The sequence below is a fragment of the Poromitra crassiceps genome (genome assembly GCF_964638095.1).
Source record: "Poromitra crassiceps genome assembly, chromosome: 13".
Classification (NCBI taxonomy): domain Eukaryota; kingdom Metazoa; phylum Chordata; class Actinopteri; order Beryciformes; family Melamphaidae; genus Poromitra; species Poromitra crassiceps.
Genome location: NC_139644.1, coordinates 24,918,743 through 24,937,058, shown reverse-complemented (window position 1 = coordinate 24,937,058; position 18,316 = coordinate 24,918,743). Strand labels below are relative to the sequence as shown.

General features: G+C 41.0%; 2 protein-coding genes across 3 annotated transcripts in view; one reads left to right on the top strand and one right to left on the bottom strand.

Annotated features, from left to right (window-relative positions):
• Positions 1-12,114, top strand: part of LOC310788062 (hemoglobin subunit alpha-2-like) — a gene marked incomplete at both ends in the record, with an annotated part of 48,161 nt that extends 36,047 nt beyond the window's left edge. Inside the window, 3 exons of one of the 2 annotated variants that reach the window (XM_083649548.1) lie at positions 10,831-10,967; positions 11,260-11,476; positions 11,880-12,114. In XM_083649548.1, coding sequence (XP_083505674.1) covers positions 10,873-10,967; positions 11,260-11,476; positions 11,880-12,008 — 441 coding nt within the window. Of the gene's footprint in view, positions 1-10,830; positions 10,968-11,259; positions 11,477-11,879 lie in introns of those variants that run through there. The other variant, XM_083649549.1, reaches the window with a different exon arrangement.
• LOC310788059 (hemoglobin subunit beta-like) lies at positions 5,924-7,142 on the bottom strand. Its single transcript, XM_083649545.1, has 3 exons — positions 6,985-7,142; positions 6,479-6,701; positions 5,924-6,170 (listed from the first exon to the last, which is right to left on the bottom strand). Exons 1-3 carry the CDS (start codon positions 7,074-7,076, stop codon positions 6,039-6,041), a joined length of 447 nt encoding a protein of 148 aa, XP_083505671.1. The 5' UTR covers positions 7,077-7,142; the 3' UTR covers positions 5,924-6,038.
• Positions 12,115-18,316: the final 6,202 nt, after the last annotated feature.

Genomic DNA, 18,316 nt, shown 5'->3' with positions numbered 1-18,316 from the left:
GAGGCGACAGCGCTTACCACTGCGCCACCGTGCCCCCGTTGGGTTTGACTGGATGATTGGCTGAAGGAGTTGTCTGTCAAGGCAAGTACACCCATCCAACTTTCGTCTACTAAGACTGCTGTGAAGGCTTCAGGCCAGACGGGAACGAAGAATGAAATGAAATGTGAGTTCACGTGACCGGCTGGTTTACCAGGCTATGGCTCCATGTCATTAATGTACAACAAGGACCAAAAATGACCAATGCTGCTTCCTTGAGGGACCCCACAGGTAAGGTTTTTGGGCTCAGAGAGTACACCTCCTACTTCTACCCTTTGGACTCAGAGAGGTATGACTGTATCCAATTCAAGGTCTCCACCTTAAAACCTATTGCCTTCAGTTTACACAGTAAAATGTGGTGGTTGACAGTGTCAAATGCTTTTTGTAGGTCAAGCATTGCCATTCCACAATACTTGCCACTGTCAATTTGCTTTTTTAATTAAGTCAGTTAAAAAGGTCAGACAATTATCAGTTGACTGTCTAAAACCTGACTCAAAATCATATAAAATATTAAACTGTTTGACATAATTAAAAAATCTGCTCATAAACACCTCTTTCCAAGATTTTACTTAAAACACTCAAGAGAGACACAGGCCTGTAGTTTCTTTGTTCCACCTTAATGCCTTTTTTGTATAAAGCAGTAACTCTTGCCTTTTTACATTCCTGTGGGACTTTTGATTGAGAAATTGAAAGATTTATAATGTGTGTGACATAGGGGACAATGACCTCTACAGCAGTGGTTCTCAAATGGGGGTCCGGGGACCCCCAGGGGTCCGTGGCACTTTGCCAGGGGGTCCGCAAAAGGTTTTCAGGAAAATAAAAATAAATACTTTTTTTCGTTTTGCAAAAGCTTCATAGTTCAACAGAAAAATTGAATGCTTTAAATCTAAAATGGTTCATGGATTACATTCTAATCTAAGAAACCTATCAATTTAAAAGTCAAGCACGTTACCGTGGAAACAAATAAGCTTAGCCCAAAATCACAAATCAGAATGAGGGGGTCCCCGGTATATTTTCTATCTTGTAAGGGGTCCTTGGCTGAAAAACATTTGAGAACCTCTGCTCTACAGCATCTCTCGGGAACTTGGCTGGGATGACATCCAAGCCAATGGCTTTGATGGAATCCAGTCCACTGAGCATTTTAGTGATTGTTGTGATTGTTACCTGGGAAACAGAGAACTGCTCCTCTAGGATCCTTTGTTTAGACTGATAATACTTTTTCACCTTCATCAAAGACTTCATCAACGTCATTTTTGTTAACAGGAAGTTTCTGCACTAGCGCGTTTGCTATGGTTGTAAAAAACTGTCAGTGACCCTCGTCTTATCAAAGCTTAGAGACCCATTGATATTCAGACCTATACTACTTTGTTTATTTTTGGGCTTCTCCTTGGTCCCTAATAATTAGGCTACAGCTGCACCATAAAAGGCGTAAAAGCTTCAAAAAGTGGGGAAAGCTTCAAAAACAGTGGGGGAAAACACACAAGATATTGTAGGCCAACTTAGGATATAGGACTGTAAAATACTAGGCTACCATTTCACTTTTACCTTAGCACCAGGCTGTGTATAATTTAGTGAGATATTAACTTTTTCAAATTGTCCATACAATCAGCTGTCTTTTGAGACAGCTTTAGAGCAGTCCTATCGACATTTACCACATGGCTACTTTGATGCACCATTATCACTGAATTCACATGGTCGCACCCATTAGTATCAAATTGCTCACATGCTAACAGAGTACGCAATAATTGGCCAAATAAATTAATTGATAGAATAGAATAAAAATAAAAATCTTTCAGAATTAGCCATCATAATAAATTATTCATAATTAAGTTTACCAGTGAACCATCAAATTATCAGCTCAGATGTAACACTTTTAAAACAATAGTTCATTGCTGTATACCTGTGAAGGATTCAGGCTGTAAAAGTGTTATACTACTGTCCTTCAAGTAGGCTACCATTAATTTTTTAATTTTGCACTATTTTAGGCTATGTAAACTGACATAATTTCAATACTGAGAAAAATCTAGTATAGGCTAGATCAGGGGACAGCAACCTATGGCACGGGTGCCACCTCTGGCACGCAAAGGGTTAACCACTGGCGCACAGTAGCAATAAGTGCACAATTGATCTAATCTGCGACCTTTTTGATATGAAGTGCCATTTTAAATTTTGCTTGTCAATCAGTGTACCACAGCAAGATTAATGACTCGCACATCAAAATTGAACTTTATTCCTTCCAAAATCAGGACTTTGAAATGAAAGCACTATACAAGATACACAGCACGGTCCTTCTCTGTCTTCCACGCTGACATTTTTCATCTGCTCTCTGCTGCCCGGAGCCGTGTATATAGGATATTACAGTAGTCACACACTCTCTGCCACTGATTGGTTGCCTTCCATGGCAGCAGCAGACAGTGGCGTCTTACTAGATTGCTCTGCCACTGCCATGGAAGGCAACCAATCAGAGGCAGAGAGTGGGTCACTACCCTAAATATCCTAAATAACATGTCGCGCAATTGCAAATAGCTGTGAAGTAGGTAATTTGACAGTCACAGGGTACGTCAACATTTCTACAAAAAATCTCAATTGTGCACTTATTGCTACTGTGCGTTGCCTGCCAGTGGTTAACCCTTCGCGTGCCAGAGGTGGCACCCATGCCATAGGTTGCTGACCCCTGTGGAAATCAAACAACAACAACAACAACAACAACAACAACAACAACAACAACAACAACAACAACAACAACAACAACAACAACACCACAGCAAATATAGTTTCCCCCAAAAGGCAGTAATTAATGATTTTGTGGTAAATAAAAACTAAAGTAAGTAAAGCTAAAATATGATCCCCAGCCGAGGAAAACAACCCCTAATGTGTCGTATGAAAATATATATTATAATTGCAGAAGAGTGTTAATGTGTTTATTTTTTCCTGAGAGAGACAGTGTACTCATAGAAGTTACACCAGCTAACAGGACTAACAGATGCATGGTATGAATTCACGTCATAAAGTTTTATGTCAAATTGGGATTAGGTGGGTTTACCCTCCAAGAAATACAATAGCATACTTTGAGCCTGTTAGAATTCAAAATACTTAATAAAGCCCCCCAGCCTGTTTAACCCTTACTGTTCCTAAACCTTGTATCAACGTTCCATGTTCCACTGCACAATGACTGCAGGCAGAACAGCGTCGCCTCTGTGGGGCTAATCAGCAGACCAGGGCAAAACCCAGCACAACATGAAATATCTTAAAATGACAAAATACACCGCAGGGGGCTTTAATACTTAATACAAAATACTTTATACCAACACTTAACTAGCCTGTACTCCACTGTACTATACAGTTAACCTAGTTCCCCAAGCCCCGGCAGCTGGCTATTTCTACGCCTACTGGCCTCTGGCCTACCGGTTACTATTTCTTTTGTTTACAGTGCACCTGGGGGCAACATACAAGATACCCGCTGAATAAGTGTCCACATGTTCATGTCATTCTGGCCAATACTCCACTTCTGTTATAACATTTCACTCTGGAATATGGAATATCTTTCAATAATCTTTGTGACTAAAAGGCTAAAAGTAATCTCATGTGTAAGAAATGACTGTTCTACAATGAAGTAAAACTGTAAATAATTAACTTGTTGGTTTTGGATTTATTTAGCTTCAAGAGTGCATTTTTGTTCTTGTGTGACCCTCAACACAGGCTTTGAGAATCCCGGGCCACTTACTGATACTTATGCTTAAATTAACCCACTCATATTCTGGTTTATTTCTAGAAAAATATTTTGGCTAGTGGAAATTCTAATTGGCTGGTAACTTCTAGCAGCCATATTGGCAGGTGGTCAAAAAAGTTAATTTCAAGCCCTGCAGGGAGAGCAAGTGGTGACATAGGAGTAAGTGAGAAAAGGATCAAATATTGGTGTTTAAGACTGAATCATGACATCACAACTGTTAATTTAAAATTAGTTATTCTTCTAAACCTGACTTCAAATGCCCAAAATCTTTCGGCGCCGGCGTCGGCGCCGAACACTCAGCAAAATCTGGCCCCCAACACTCAGCAAAATCTGGCACTCTGGTAGCAAGGACATTTATTTGTGGTCCTCTCTATGGGCTTAGATAGTGAGGTAATATGCAGTTGTGCGGTGGTAGCATGGAGGGGGGTGTTTCCAGGACGCTGGATTACACCGTTAAGCCTTCTTGAGGTGTCGTGGGCCTAACTTAACGAAACGTCGGTGAAGGAAGGTGCCCACTTGAAAACCCCAATGACATGCTTCATACTGCTGTTGGCTAGGGTAGGTAACTGGTGATTTGTGTCTTGTTTATTAGTTTGTTAGCCTGTTAGCTTGTTTTATTCTGGATTGGGCTTCTAAATGTGTTTTTCCTCGGATTTTGGCACAAGGGATCTTGTCCTGTGTATTAATTAATCAAAGTTCCTGGGTTACGGCATGACAATATTTGTTCAGCCCCCAGCAACAATCTGGGTTTCTCATGTGGCCCCCCATGAAAAATAATTGCCCACCTCTGATCTAGCCTCTTAAATTGGTTCTCAAAGTGAACCAGATTCATGCATTTTAGTTTAAAATGTACACATTTTTCTTACAGGGGGCATGGCCCCCCGAACCCCCCAAGAGGGTCCAAGCAAGGTCCACCACAATCTCTTCAAATCCTGTGGGGAACATAGTTATTAGTATTTTCTTTGTTCTTAAAAATATACATTGCCTGTTTGTGTTTTGCAATATGGATATTGTTTTATTTATAATTAAATTGAGCATTGGGCCTTTATAAGAATGTTTATTTGTATTATTTCAATTGTCACACTCATGGATACATATTTGAGGTTTGTTTATTAATTGGGAAAAGGACTACTGGAACAAACGCCGCGAACATGAGCCGGCTACATTTTCAATCTAACTGGCTACTCAAAAGTTTGGGGAACTCTCTGAGCGCCCTAGTTGTCGAAATGATGAAATGTTGTTCATCTTTCTAGCACATCTAGGTAAATTTCAGACTTGAAAGCAGTGTCCTGTCTTGTCTGAGGTGAAATGCAAATGAACTAGAGTCATATGATCAAATGTTTCATGTCCTCTTTAACCACGAGCTGCTGCTCAGTGGCCAGCAGGTCAGACTGTGGTTGTGTATCTGTGAATTGACTGTGAATGCACAAGTTACATGGCCAAAGCGTAGGGTCCAATTTCATCCACGCTGATCTTTCCACACAGGCTCATGATGGCGGCACGCTCAGCATCTGTCATGTCGACCATGTTGATGGTGTAAAGATTTCTCTGAGTTGTTTACAACAAGTTATCTGATGATAAACCTTCTGTGCATGCCCAGCGCTAGGGGGGCCAGTTTTTTAGTAGGCTAATCATTGAATGCTCCACCTCTCAGAGGAGGAAGCCTCTGATTGGACCGATGTTGACAACATATTGGGCTGTAACCTGTACTGATAGATAGGATATTTGCCAAGATTGGCCCCCTCCCCCACCCCCCCAAAAAAAAAAAAAAAGAGAGAGAGAGAGAGAGAGAGAGAGAGAGAGAGAGAGAGAGAGAGAGAGAGAGAGAGAAGGGATGCACTCCAAAATAGTCATCTAACTTGTTTTCTGGCCAAAATTAATTCTCCTTTAATTTTCTAAGACAGTCTTTACTTTGAGTATACTTTGCCAAAGGATAAGGTATTTGTAAACACCAATAAAGTCACCACAAACTAGCATAAATGTTGGATGGTAAATAATATGATGGTGTTGATGTTTGTCTTTTGCTCATTATAGAAAAGAGATGGTGTCTGATGTAATACTGTAACCGTATTTGTAATAATACTGTAATATACAGATATTTGCCATTCTCATAAAAAAAAATCAAACAAAAATCTTAAAAGCAAAAAGATAGACGGATGTAGTTCACATGAGTTTTTATTGATTGGTTTGGCAACAGCTACAAGGGCCTCAGCTCTTTTTGGAAAGACATGTAAGATTGCTGCCTTCCCTCCTTCCCTGCTTGTCCAGGGCTTCAGTGGTACTGTCGACTCAGGGCCGAGCAGACGACAGACATGAACTTCTGCCAGGCCTCCTGGATATCCGCGTTGAATTCCTTGGGGCCTAACTTGGCGGCCATGCACACAGTGATGCACTCACCAAGAAGCTACAATGAGGAAAATGAGGGTCACAATAAAGCCACATCAATGAAAACAGACATGGATATTCATCATAAGAAATATCATGAGGGAGGATGCTGTCCTTATGGAAAATAACTATAATTAATCATATAATAACTTTTAGAAAAATATAGCCTACTTTAAAATACCACAGCAGAAACTGTAGATTTGCATTTAAATATCAAAAATATAACTGTAGTGAAACAATAGATTAAAATAACAAAGTAGGATAAAGTCACATTATAAATCCCTATTGGAATATGGTAATGATTTCTCATCAGGGATGGTTACCTACCCTGAAGTTATCAGGATCCACATGCAGCACCTCAGAGTGCTTCTTACTCAGTGCTGAGTAGGTCTTTTTGATGTTGTCCAGGTCCTTCACGGCCCTGTCCAGTCCACCCATCACCACCTTTCCATGCGCAGCAATCTTAGGGTTCCCCATGATAGCAGAGGGGGTGGACAGGTTTCCAAATGTGGCGAATTGCCTCTGAGTCCAGGGAGACACGATAACGAGCCTGAAATGACACAATCCATAAGTGAAAAGTCAAAAACAAAAAACAGCAACCCCCCCCCCCAAAGGCCAACAATGAATTATTATTAAATAAATAAATTACAATTGTTTATTTTGCTGAGAAAGACAATGTACATAAGCTGACAGGACTTACAGATGCATGTCATAAAGATTTATATCAAATTGAGATTTGGTGGGTTTACCCTCTACATCCATGTCAACAATGCAATGTTACCATATTATATAATTCTAGCCTATCTGTGAATTGATATAAATTCACAAGTTACCTGGCCAAAGCCTGGGGTCCAAGTTCATCCACGCTGATCTTTCCCCACAGGCCTACGATGGCAGCGCGCTCAGCATCTGTCCAGTCGACCATGTTGACGGTGTAAAGGTTTCTTTTAGTTGTTTACAACAAGCTCTCTGATGATAAACCTTCTGTATATGCCCAGTGTTGGGGGCCCGTTTTTATGAATTATTGAATGCTCCACCTCTCAGAGGAGGAATCCTCTGATTGGACCAAATTTTGGATCCACGTCTCGGTTGCCAAGTTCCTGCAGAACTTGGCTTTGGCCCAGTCTGAGAAGTACTGATAAACTCCAGCAGTGAGGGAGCATCGACTCCTAGGTGTAGCATGCTATCCATATGTCAACCCTCTTTCGGAATGGAAGGGCTTGGTCAATAAAACAAAGCAACTTTAAGGTGTTGATGTCTTTCCTCTGAGTCTTACAGCCGACAAGTGTTAGGCAAAAAAAATCATTAGTGCAAAACAATCCCTGAGAGGGTGAATTGCTTTTTAGGCTAAGCCAATACCTACCAAAAATGTAAGCATTTGACACGAAATATAGATTGAAATAGATTTTATTACAAAATTAAAGTAGTTAATTTACGAGCTTCTACAAACAAATTCTGCAGGAATGCAAAAAAAACATATAGGCTATCAAGCAGCAATGGAATACATTGTGTGATGACAGTAATGCGTTGCCAAGCTGACGTCAAGATGTTGTTGAAACTGCGGCGTCATACTCGATCTTTTTTGGCAGCATCTAAAAAAAACGCTGCCAAAAAATATATCACATGGCTGCTGATGCACCATTATCACTAAATTCAGATGGCCACACCCATTAACAGTTGTAACACTTCAAAAACATTAGTTCATCTATTTCATCACTGTATACCTGTGAAGGATCCAGGTTGTATAATACTGTCCTTCAAAAGAAGGCTACCATTAACTTTTAATTTTGCACTGTAGGCTATCATTTTAGTGTTTTTATGTAGTGGCATGCTACGTTGGTTGGAGCACGAAGATGGATGGTGTCGTGTGTGGTTGATTATGGTGGGCCGGTCTGGGGGCCAAAATGCCAGGGCCGACTTTTTGTCCCAGTCCAACCCTGGAGTTCAGTCGTTAACCTGGGATCATTATACCTTTTAACCACCAGCAGCCTATAAGGGATGTAGTGCACAACTCATTTTAATCCACGGGCCACATGGGACCCAATTTGGTCTCAAGTGCACCAGACAAAGAAAATTAATGCATAATAACCTATGAATAACAACACCTCCAAATTTCCATGCTTTTGTGTGTGTAAGGAATTAGGCCTATGGGTACATTTTAAGAACACGGTTTCAGAGGGTTATCTCAGCTGCCATAGGCCTATCATATCAAATCTACTGTCTGTAACTGTGCATTCCATTTGACGGCAATATTCAAGGGTAATGAAGATAGCCATTACCATTTAGTGATGAAAACAGAAAACACGAATAGGCTAATAGTACTTAATATGGTAACTTGCTCCTGAAACGTTCACAAGTGCATCAATTTCAGGTGTCAAACCGTGAGTTTGAAAAATTGGAAAGGACTTGTCAGTGCAATTTTCACACTTTGCAAAGTCATCCTGTGGGCCGGATTGGACCCTTTGGTGGGCCGGTTCTGGCCCCCGGGCCGTATGTTTGACACTCCTGTAGTAGAGTAAACCCAACTAAAGTTAGTTTAGGCTACCCACATTTCAATTTCTAGGATACATTTAGGCTCCTTAATAAACATATTGATAATTGAAATTAATCTTAGGCCTATCAAACCGATGGGAGCTATATGAGGATATGGAGGAAGTAGCTTAATGGTTTTCTGATAGTAACAAATGCACATAACTCCATCATTCAACTTTTAATAGCTACCGGAATAAGCTTAGTAGTTTAATAGCCTACCTTTCTGGTATTTAATAGGTCTAATGTGTGTTCATTTGGCAATTATGCGCAAGGTGACTAAGGCGGAATTAGTTTTGAAAGAAAAAGGAACTCTTCAAGTAAGAGTAAAGTACTTCAAGTAAAAGTGTCAGGTGATTATCAGTCTACTACAAAACTTCTAATATTGGCAAATATCTAAAAAACAGGATACAACCCACTATGTTGTCAACTAAAGGGATAGTCTCAACGCCAGACCCCTGAGAGTTCTTGCTGATACCAGGCCCGTAGCTACCATTGAGGACACCGAGGTCATGACCTCGGTATTTTCACCAACAATTTTTTTTTTAGACTTTGGGGACAGTTAATGGGAAGTGAATGGGTAAGTAACTCCCCTGTAAGTGATGTTTGTGTAGATGGGCCATTGTATTTAATTGAGCAGTATTCTGCCATGTGACCTGTATGCAGAATATAAATTATATTATATGGAGAGACATTTATTTTTTGTATAATTTTAAAGCAACAGCACAGTAAAGAGGATATTAATCTAACATGATGTCTGTAGTTCTTTATAGATCTAGCCTCTTAATTTTGCTCTCAAAGTGCACCAGATTGAAGCATTTTACTTTAAAATGGACAACATTTTCGAACCGGGGGAGCAGAGCCCCCCCAGGGCCCCCCACGCCGCACTAAAATTACCTCGCTATTTCTCAAACCCTGGCTACAGGCCTGGCTGATACACTACGTTACTGCATGCTGCAGATCTCTCTCTGGGTCTGGGACACTTTCCCTCGGCCGGCTGGTTATGGGAGGGAACAGTTCACATCAGTAAGGACTTTGCGATCAGACGACACGGGAGGTGCAGCCCATTTTTCGAAGCGCACTCTCATCGGTGCTACAAACTGTCACTCATTCAATTTCAACCCGCCTTCAAAAATCAGCAGATAAAGGGGCATCCTCCTCTGAGAGGTGGCATTAATAATTAATAACAACGGGACCCCCAAAACAGGCATTCACAGAAGGAATACAATCCAATACAATGCGATACAATACAATAGTATTAATAGCCTACCCCATTTACACCTGGTTTTTAAATGTGACCTGTATCCGGATAAGTTATCTGGATAATAGTCACATTTACTGTAAAAACCAGATGTAAATGGGGTGTAAAATATCTGACAACAATGTGAGCCAGACTACCTCCAGATGTGGTCAGGAAGTTCTGATCACATCCTGATCACGATGCATTTACACCTTGCATTAGCATGTATTTTTCCTGTTATCCAGATAACATCCAGATAACTTATCGAGATACAGATAAAAAAAACAAAAACAGGTGTAACTGGGGTGTCAGTGGCTTTAATGTGACCCTCATTTTCTTCCTCAGATTCTTGCCGTGTATTTAATTACATAATAGTAGTAGCCTACAATATGAAACAAGAGACCAATTACAATACCAATGTATTGTGGCCTTTATAAGATGTTGACTATAGCGCAGGGTGGGTAAAATGTGACAAAATATGCATGTGTGTGCTTGTATGTACAGTATGTTTGTTCTAATATTTTTAGAGGGATAGTGGACAAATTAGTCAAATTTATAAGACCATTTCGAAATATTATAATCGTAACACTGCATATAAAAAATAAATACCATAAGGCTATTCGGTTTACTGATTGGGTAATTACAAACTTTTCGTTGGAATTATTCGATGAATGGGTGGGAAAGATTAGCAAGGTTCTCTTTTAAAAAGTAAAACTATTTCTTTTACTTTACATTGGTAATTTTTACTTCTACGCACTCTGCTAAAATACCATTTGGGAGTGGTTAGTTTAATCTTGTCATTCAAATTGGCATTGAAAGTTCTAGCAGTTTCTTCGGGGTGTGGTTTGTATCTGATACTAGAGTGTGGTTTGATATAAAAGAGCCTCACAGACACAAACCCACTAGCATCAGACAATTCTTTCAGTTGAGAAAACTCAAAGAAAACGCAGACATGAGTCTCACTGGGAAAGACAAGGCCATAGTGCTTGCTTTCTGGAACAAAGTTGCCTCCAAGGCTGCCGACATTGGAGGTGAAGCTCTGGGCAGGTAGGCACAACATCATGCATATTGACAATTTAAATGTGAAATTATCCTATACTGCAAATGCATCCTAATTTAATAAACCCATACCTTAACTTATATTTATAGGGTACTTTAACTGACTTTATCCATTGTGTTAATCACAATGATTTAATAGCAGCTAGTTGTTTGAAATAGACTAGGTGTGCTCTCAGACTTCTATCTTCTATATGGTTAATTCTCATGAGCTACTATGTAAAATATTGTCTCAAATTTGTCTTAACATTGTCTTTTGATCTCTCTCTTTTTTCTTGGGCAGGTGCCTGACTGTGTACCCACAGACCAAGATCTACTTCTCCCACTGGGGACCTTCAGCTGATCTGAGTCCTAAAAGCGGCATGGTGAAAAAGCATGGTGCCGTCATCATGCAAGCCGTTGCTGAGGCCGTCGGAGGGATGGATGATCTTACCGGTAATTTGGCCCACCTCAGCGACCTGCATGCCTTCAAGCTCCGCGTAGACCCTACCAACTTCAAGGTACAGTCAATGCATGAGGCAATCACCAACAAACAGAAGCAAGCATTTTGGATTATGCGCTTTAGAGACCCTATCCTCGTGATACAGTACTGCTATGAATTTATGACATTAAAGGGCAGTTTATCCTACAGCGATTTATGATGGTCACCAATGACCATGATCATCAATGTCCAATGGACATCAATGATAGAATATCATGTCCAATGGACATCGGCATCGATGATAGGATATGATCATGTTCGGTGGCGATCATCATAAATAAATCGCTGTACTATTTAAGATTGATCTAAACCTTATGCTGAATTTAGGTGGGTTTACCCTCCACTTCCCTGTGAATAACCAAGACATGCTTTTCTATGTTGCTGATATTGACTGTTAATCTGTCTTTGTTGCACAACTGCAGCTGCTGTTCCACTGCCTCCTGGTGACCGTAGCCTGTTACTTCCCCGCAGACTTCACTCCCGAGATCCACGTCTCAGTTGACAAGTTCCTGCAGAACTTGGCTTTGGCCCTGTCTGAGAAGTACCGCTAAACCCCAGAAGTGCAAGAGCATTGACTCGTACTGCATGGCATGTCAACCATATGTCAAACCCCTTTTGGAATGGAAGGGCTTGGTCAATAAAACAAATAAACATTAAGGCGTTAATCTTTCTTCTGAGTTCTTACAGCCTAATAGGGTTAGGCTAAAAACTAGAAATAACAGCCTCACGGTTGTATGCCTCTGTCATGTCTGTCCAGACTCATAAAATATATATCTTGAAAGAATTTACTAAAAGGTGCTAAGTGTATTTTTTGTGGAAGCACTATATTGGCATACATACCAGTGAATAATTTCCAGTTGAGAAACATGCCGTCTTCACTTAGAGACTATTTTTACAGAGGAGGATTCACAGGGAGCTTTGTCACATGGTAAAACGACAATCGCCGAAGCTCTATCAGCAAAACCAATGAGCTTGTGGTGGACTACCAGAGGAACAGGAGGCCCCCTCTCCTGGCTGTCATCCAAGTATCTTGGGGTAATGTGATTATTGGTCAACGTATGTAAAAGTGAAAGCACTTCCATCATTTTTGTAGAATGACCCAAGATCCCCCCCTCCAGCTACAGGGATAAGTAAAATATTATGTCACAGTAAAGTGATTTAAAGGGTTGTTTAAGTATTTTTCAGTGCAAGAAAATGTATAAGGAAAGAATTAGACAATATGAAGTTGTCGGGTGATAGGTTTTCCTAGTTATTGGTGATTGAATTATTGTGTGTGGCAGGGGTTGCCAACTTTTATTTATTTTTAATCAAAATTGCTCAAATTGTCAGTGACATCAATTCTGACTTTGATCTCAGAATTTTGACTTGGTTCTCTTCTGGGTTTGGAGTTAGAGTTCTGACTTTTTTCCTGAATGCTGACTTTTCTCAGGAATCTGACTTTGTATCTTGGAGCTCTGGCTTAAACTCAGAACTCCTTTCCCCCCACATGTGACCTATGTGTGTCGCACCTTGGGAACGGGAACCACTGGTGTAAGACATTTAGTTTAGTTGTTGTCATGTTGTCTCATGTTATTGGAAGTATTACTGGAATTGACAGACCATTTATATCAATTGTTTATTTAAGTTTTGAGTAGCCTAAGGGGCAGATAAAATGTTTTTCTTCGTCCTGCTCCTTTCCAGCCATGTGTAAATTGTGGAATGTGTAAATTGAAAATTTAAATGTTGTTGGTGTTGAGCATTATCATGATCGGAACAAATAAATAAATTAAATGAAAATAAAATTAAAGTAAAGTTGATCTTTTGGATATAAAATGTCATTACTTCCTAATTTTATTCAATAATACTTGTGTGAAATTTTGTCATAAATAGCATTTGAATTCTTGAGTTATGGTCAAAAATGTATTTTGTGAGGTCACAGTGGCCTTGACCTTTGACCTTGACTGGTTCCAGGTACAAATAACCTCGCGTCACCAGGCTCTTCTCGGCGAGAAAGGGCCTGGCCTCAGTTTACAAGGGATTTTGTCACTCTGACTGTTTCCGGCCTAGAGCCCGCCCTAGACAGGAAACAAAAGCAGCGGAAGCAATAAGAAAATAAAACGGCAAACAACAAAACAAAAGATGGACGTACCGAACAAAGTTTTTGAAGAAGTTCTTGTAGAAACATCGTGGATTCACAATATCACAGCCTATTTTAAGCCAATACAGAAGCTTTGCATCAGACAATTAATCGAGGAAAGAGACGTTCTCGCGTGTCTACCAACTGGCTTTGGGAAAAGCTTAGTATTCCAAACCTGGCCGACGGTGTGCCAACTGCTTGGGAAGAGCTTTTCAAACAAATGGCCAGTTGATGGAATATAGTTATAGTCTGTCCGCTGTTATCGATAATGGAGGATCAAGTACAACAGTTGAAATCCAAAGGCATCTCTGCTGCCTGGGCTGGGAAAGACATGGACATTGATCATAAGATTTCACATGGCGAGTACTCCATTGTCTTTGGCTCTCCAGAAACCTTCCTCGGCAGTGACTACAGGAGAAATGTGCCAACGCTACTATACAACTTGTGTATTAAACTGTATAGGTGAAAGTTACAGGTATGGCCTCAGCAAGTGGGACATCATGGTGGAATGAGGAGGACTCAGAGGAACCAATTCCAAGGGTTTTTATTTGATCAAACCAAATCCCTTGATGGATGATAGATAATCATCAGACAGGTGTAGATTGATGTAAACAGATGATAAATGCAGATGATTTAGGCCTATAAGACAAACAAGGTATTAACAAATGATTCAATTAAGCAAGAAAGCCACAGCTTTCAGTAATCAAATCAATCTAAGCCAGATAAGCATTAAATCAATACACAAAGGAAATAACTAACAACTTACTTCAGATAATGCATCTGTACATGCAAACACCAAGGGAACAAAGCAGCCTCCTCCACTGCTGTCTGGAGCACACACTGAGTGTGGAGGCTCTTAGAGTGCAGGTGTGTGGTGATCAGTCCAGAATTAGGTGCAGGTGTGCTTAAGGGAGGGAAAATGGCTGGAGGTGAGGGAGTGATGGGTTATGGGAATTGGAGTCCGCGAGTCACTTTTGTACAACTTGTGTTGTTGTTCTTTTTATCATGCTCTATGCAGCTAACGTAACCTCGCCACGTCAAGCTAACGGCAACAAAGACGTTTTTGGCCAACTTGTTTCCGGTATTGTTTCCTGTTTCCTTGGTTGGTTTACCATGGCCAAAAGTGGAGTAAAGCGTGCCCAGACTAGGTACAAACAGAAAAGGCTCCAAACGATAACTAAAGAGTTCAGATATAAAAGTCAATGGTTTACTGAGAGCACAGCACGATCTGGTGCTTTGCAGCTCTTTGCAGCTCACGAATTACAGACGGGCAGATGAGTCCAAGCAGACGGACAGAACAGGATCCATGGTAGCAGACAAGGTCATTGTGTTCACGTTTTGGCACCGGCAGTCTGTGGAGAGAGAGCTGTTAAATAGAGCTGATGCTGCAGAGAGCCGACAGTGCGCCTGGACCGCCTTCTGCCTTCAGCACCGTGGACAGCGCTCGATGTAGAAGCAGCAGCAGTAGGCTGGCCAGCAGGGGCGGTTTTAGGCCCTTTTTGGGTGGGCTGAAGCCCACCCTGGAAGATAGAGGGTAATTTTTTTTTTTTTTTTTTTACAAAAATAAGAATAGCTGGCCCTCCTCTATTAATCTCTCATTCATGCTTTAAAGCCATACAAATAATAATAATAATGGTATTCAGTGGCGTGCCGTCCATTAGGCGAACTAGGCAAATGCTAAGGGCGCTTGAGCCGTTAGGGGCGCCAGAGAGGTTTTTTTTTTTTTTTACAAATACTTTTTCATGATAATAGGCCTACTATTATTTTACAATAGTAGACAAAAATAAGAAGAACAACGTCTTAAGTCTTTAAATAATAGTGGAATCATTTTTCTAATTCTGGCTTTCTGGCTGCCCGGGCTGCAGCACTTTCACCATGGTCCCTAATCCATACCACCCCACCCACTGCGCGGCCGCGCCCCCTTCTACCTGCTCGGAGCTTTTTCCCAGAGTGGGGGAAGGGAGCTGGAAGGTGGGTGCTGAGGGTGCTGCAGCACCCCCTGGTGGCAAGAAATGGATTTTCGAAATTGTTGGATTTGGCTGTCTTGTGTTTATACCACCAACAAGATGCATTAAAAAACAGTTTGTGCTTCCCAGCTCTAATCTTATGTCATACGCTCTCTCTTCAAAAGTGTTTGATTTTCATCATAATCTGGTTTTCCATAATAATAATAATAATAATAAGTTCAGTGTTTATGCCTGTGTTTCTGTCTGTTGTAGTGTAAAACGACTAAAGGGAGAGCAGGTGTTTACATGAAAGTGAGTGAGAAAAGGAGAAGATACTGAATAATAACATCACAACAGTATAATCCTAATGTTAAAGTCCCTGGAAACCAGAAATATTTCTTTATTATTTAGCATTTTGAGTTCATCACATCACAGGACCCTATGTTAATAAGCCACCAGCCAAATTTGAACGATGATGAACGTCGCAAAGTATATAAATTTAGGTTTGACAGGTGTGGCAAAACGCATGAGAATCGATTATTTTTTAGAGTGTATTTTCTCCCGCGGAATGTGTGGGCATGTCCCAGTCTGCAGCAGGGACATTCTCTCCTCCGATAGAGAGAGAGAGAGAGCGCGCGAGAGAGAGGGGGGGAGGGAAACGGAGAAAGAGAGATCCAGTGCGTGTGTCGAACACGAGGGCTTGAGAGGGCTTGTGTGTGTGTGTGTGTGTGTGTGTGTGTGTGTGTGTGTGTGTGCGTGTGTGTGCGTGTGTTCGTTGCGGCTGTGTGTCTCTCTCTGTGCTCTCTCTCACACTAGTCCCGAGAGAGAGAGAGAGAGAGAGAGAGAGAGAGAGAGAGAGAGAGAGAGAGAGAGAAGGAGAGGAGAGAGAGAGAGAGAGAGCAGCATAGCGCTCGGCACAGAGTGGGAGGCAGACAGACACTGAGGGAGCGCTGTCACTGGGGGCAAAGAACGGACAAAAGGAGAAGGGCAGATTGCGCGCGTGTACAAAGGTTATATAGAGCTTATGACGTCATAAGCTCCTGCGTTTTAGCACCTCGCGCACTGTTGTCTTCAATGAGGAAGTACTTTGTAGAATCTTGTAGAAAAGTGTCGATTTTAAGGCTTTGGGTTGAAAGTAATGTATAATAATTTCTGAGGCACAAAATTACTAACATAAGACCCTAAATAACATAGTTAGAACGTTTTTGTGGATTTTGGTTTCCAGGGACTTTAATTTAAAATTAAATATTCTTCTAAATATGGATGAAAGTCCAAAAAACGTAAAATTTTCCTCGGCGCTGCCCTCGCGGGCAGCACCGAGAGACCCTTCCTTACAGCACCCCCTACCTAAAAGTACTTCCAGCGCCACTGGGGAAGGGCGATTCTGAGCCTGCACTGCAGTGCTGGATTAGCTGCGATATAATTTTTATTATATTTTCTTTGGGGGAGGGGGGAGGGGGGGGGGGGCACCAGCAAAAATCTTGCCTAGGGCACCAACTTGGTCAGGCACGCCACTGATGGTATTGGTGATTGGTGTATGCAACATACTGTACAACCTTTATTTTGAAAATATGGTTAGGTCTAGAGGAAGTTACTTATCTACACTCCTGGAAAATTGATCACCCAGGAAATAAGGAAGTGTTCTATTTCTCCTTGAGAGCCTCAGACTGACAACAGAGACCACCAGCAAGCCAATGTAGATTAAGTCTCTTTTCTATAGTGAGTAAGGTGTTAAACACCATGATCATTGAGTTGGTTGAAAAACGAAGTCTTTATTTTAAGTTATATTTTGTAAATGAACTTCTTCATTAGTCAACCAGAGTTTACTATGAAGTGAATGGGGGCAACATCATGCATCTAATGTATTGGGTACCTGTGATCATCATTGTGGGGCTACTGAGCTAAGGTGTAAACTAGGCTACTAGTGCTAAGCTGTTTGTTAATGAGTCTGTTGATATGCAAATGCTCACTAGCATAATGCTAAGTGGCCAGCCATTTTGGTAATGTGTTAAATCGTAGCCTATGTTTAGAATAGCCACTGATATGCCTGTTGCAGTGTTGCTTGCTATGTGTGAAGGTTAGCTTTATTCATGGTTGCCATACAGTTTATGAAGTTAATTCCTTTAACTTCTTTGGTACCTCATTAACCTCAAGTCACTCTTGTTTTATTGATTTTGTGTGGAGGTGGAGAACAGAGGAACTGTGAGAAGAAGCTGTATCTGCTAAAAAGTAGCCTACACACACAGAAGAAGAAAAATAAGAAGACTGAATCTGATAAATTGATTAAGCTTTCTTCATAGATCTAGTCTCTTCATTTTGATCTCAAAGTGCACCAGATTGATCAATTTTTACTTTGAAATGTACAAAATCTTCTCCCGGGGGAGCATGCCCCCGGACCCCCCGGGGTCTGCGGTCCACCATATACATTCTTTGGGGGCTGAGCCCATCCAAAGGTGTCATCCTAAAACCACCCCTTCTGGCCAGTAACCACATGGATAGGCTAAACATTTTAAAGATACTTACATTAAGACAATAATTTTTTGTAGGCCTAATACAAGTTGTCTGAAATTTGGATGTTTAATTGTGCAAATGAGGCATCAATATGGGCCTAGCATTAAACATAAAAAACGAAACATATCAGACATACATTATCAGACCAAACACATAACATTGGAAACATACACTACACACGTCAAGGGCGATACAGCTTTGTCAGGCTGCGCCGCGGTCGGCAATCACTTTTTGACAGGTATGAGGCGGAACATATACTCATGATCGCTTGTTCCCTCCGAACAAT

Excerpts from the sequence above, each read along its gene's own strand:
- LOC310788059 (XM_083649545.1), bottom strand. The coding sequence starts at position 7,076 with ATGGTCGACTGGACAGATGCTGAGCGCGCTGCCATCGTAGGCCTGTGG. Across the intron at positions 6,702-6,984 it reads GGACCCCAGGCTTTGGCCAG|GCTCGTTATCGTGTCTCCCT; the intron begins GTAACTTGTGAA and ends GTGTCATTTCAG. Across the intron at positions 6,171-6,478 it reads TGGATCCTGATAACTTCAGG|CTTCTTGGTGAGTGCATCAC; the intron begins GTAGGTAACCAT and ends TCCTCATTGTAG.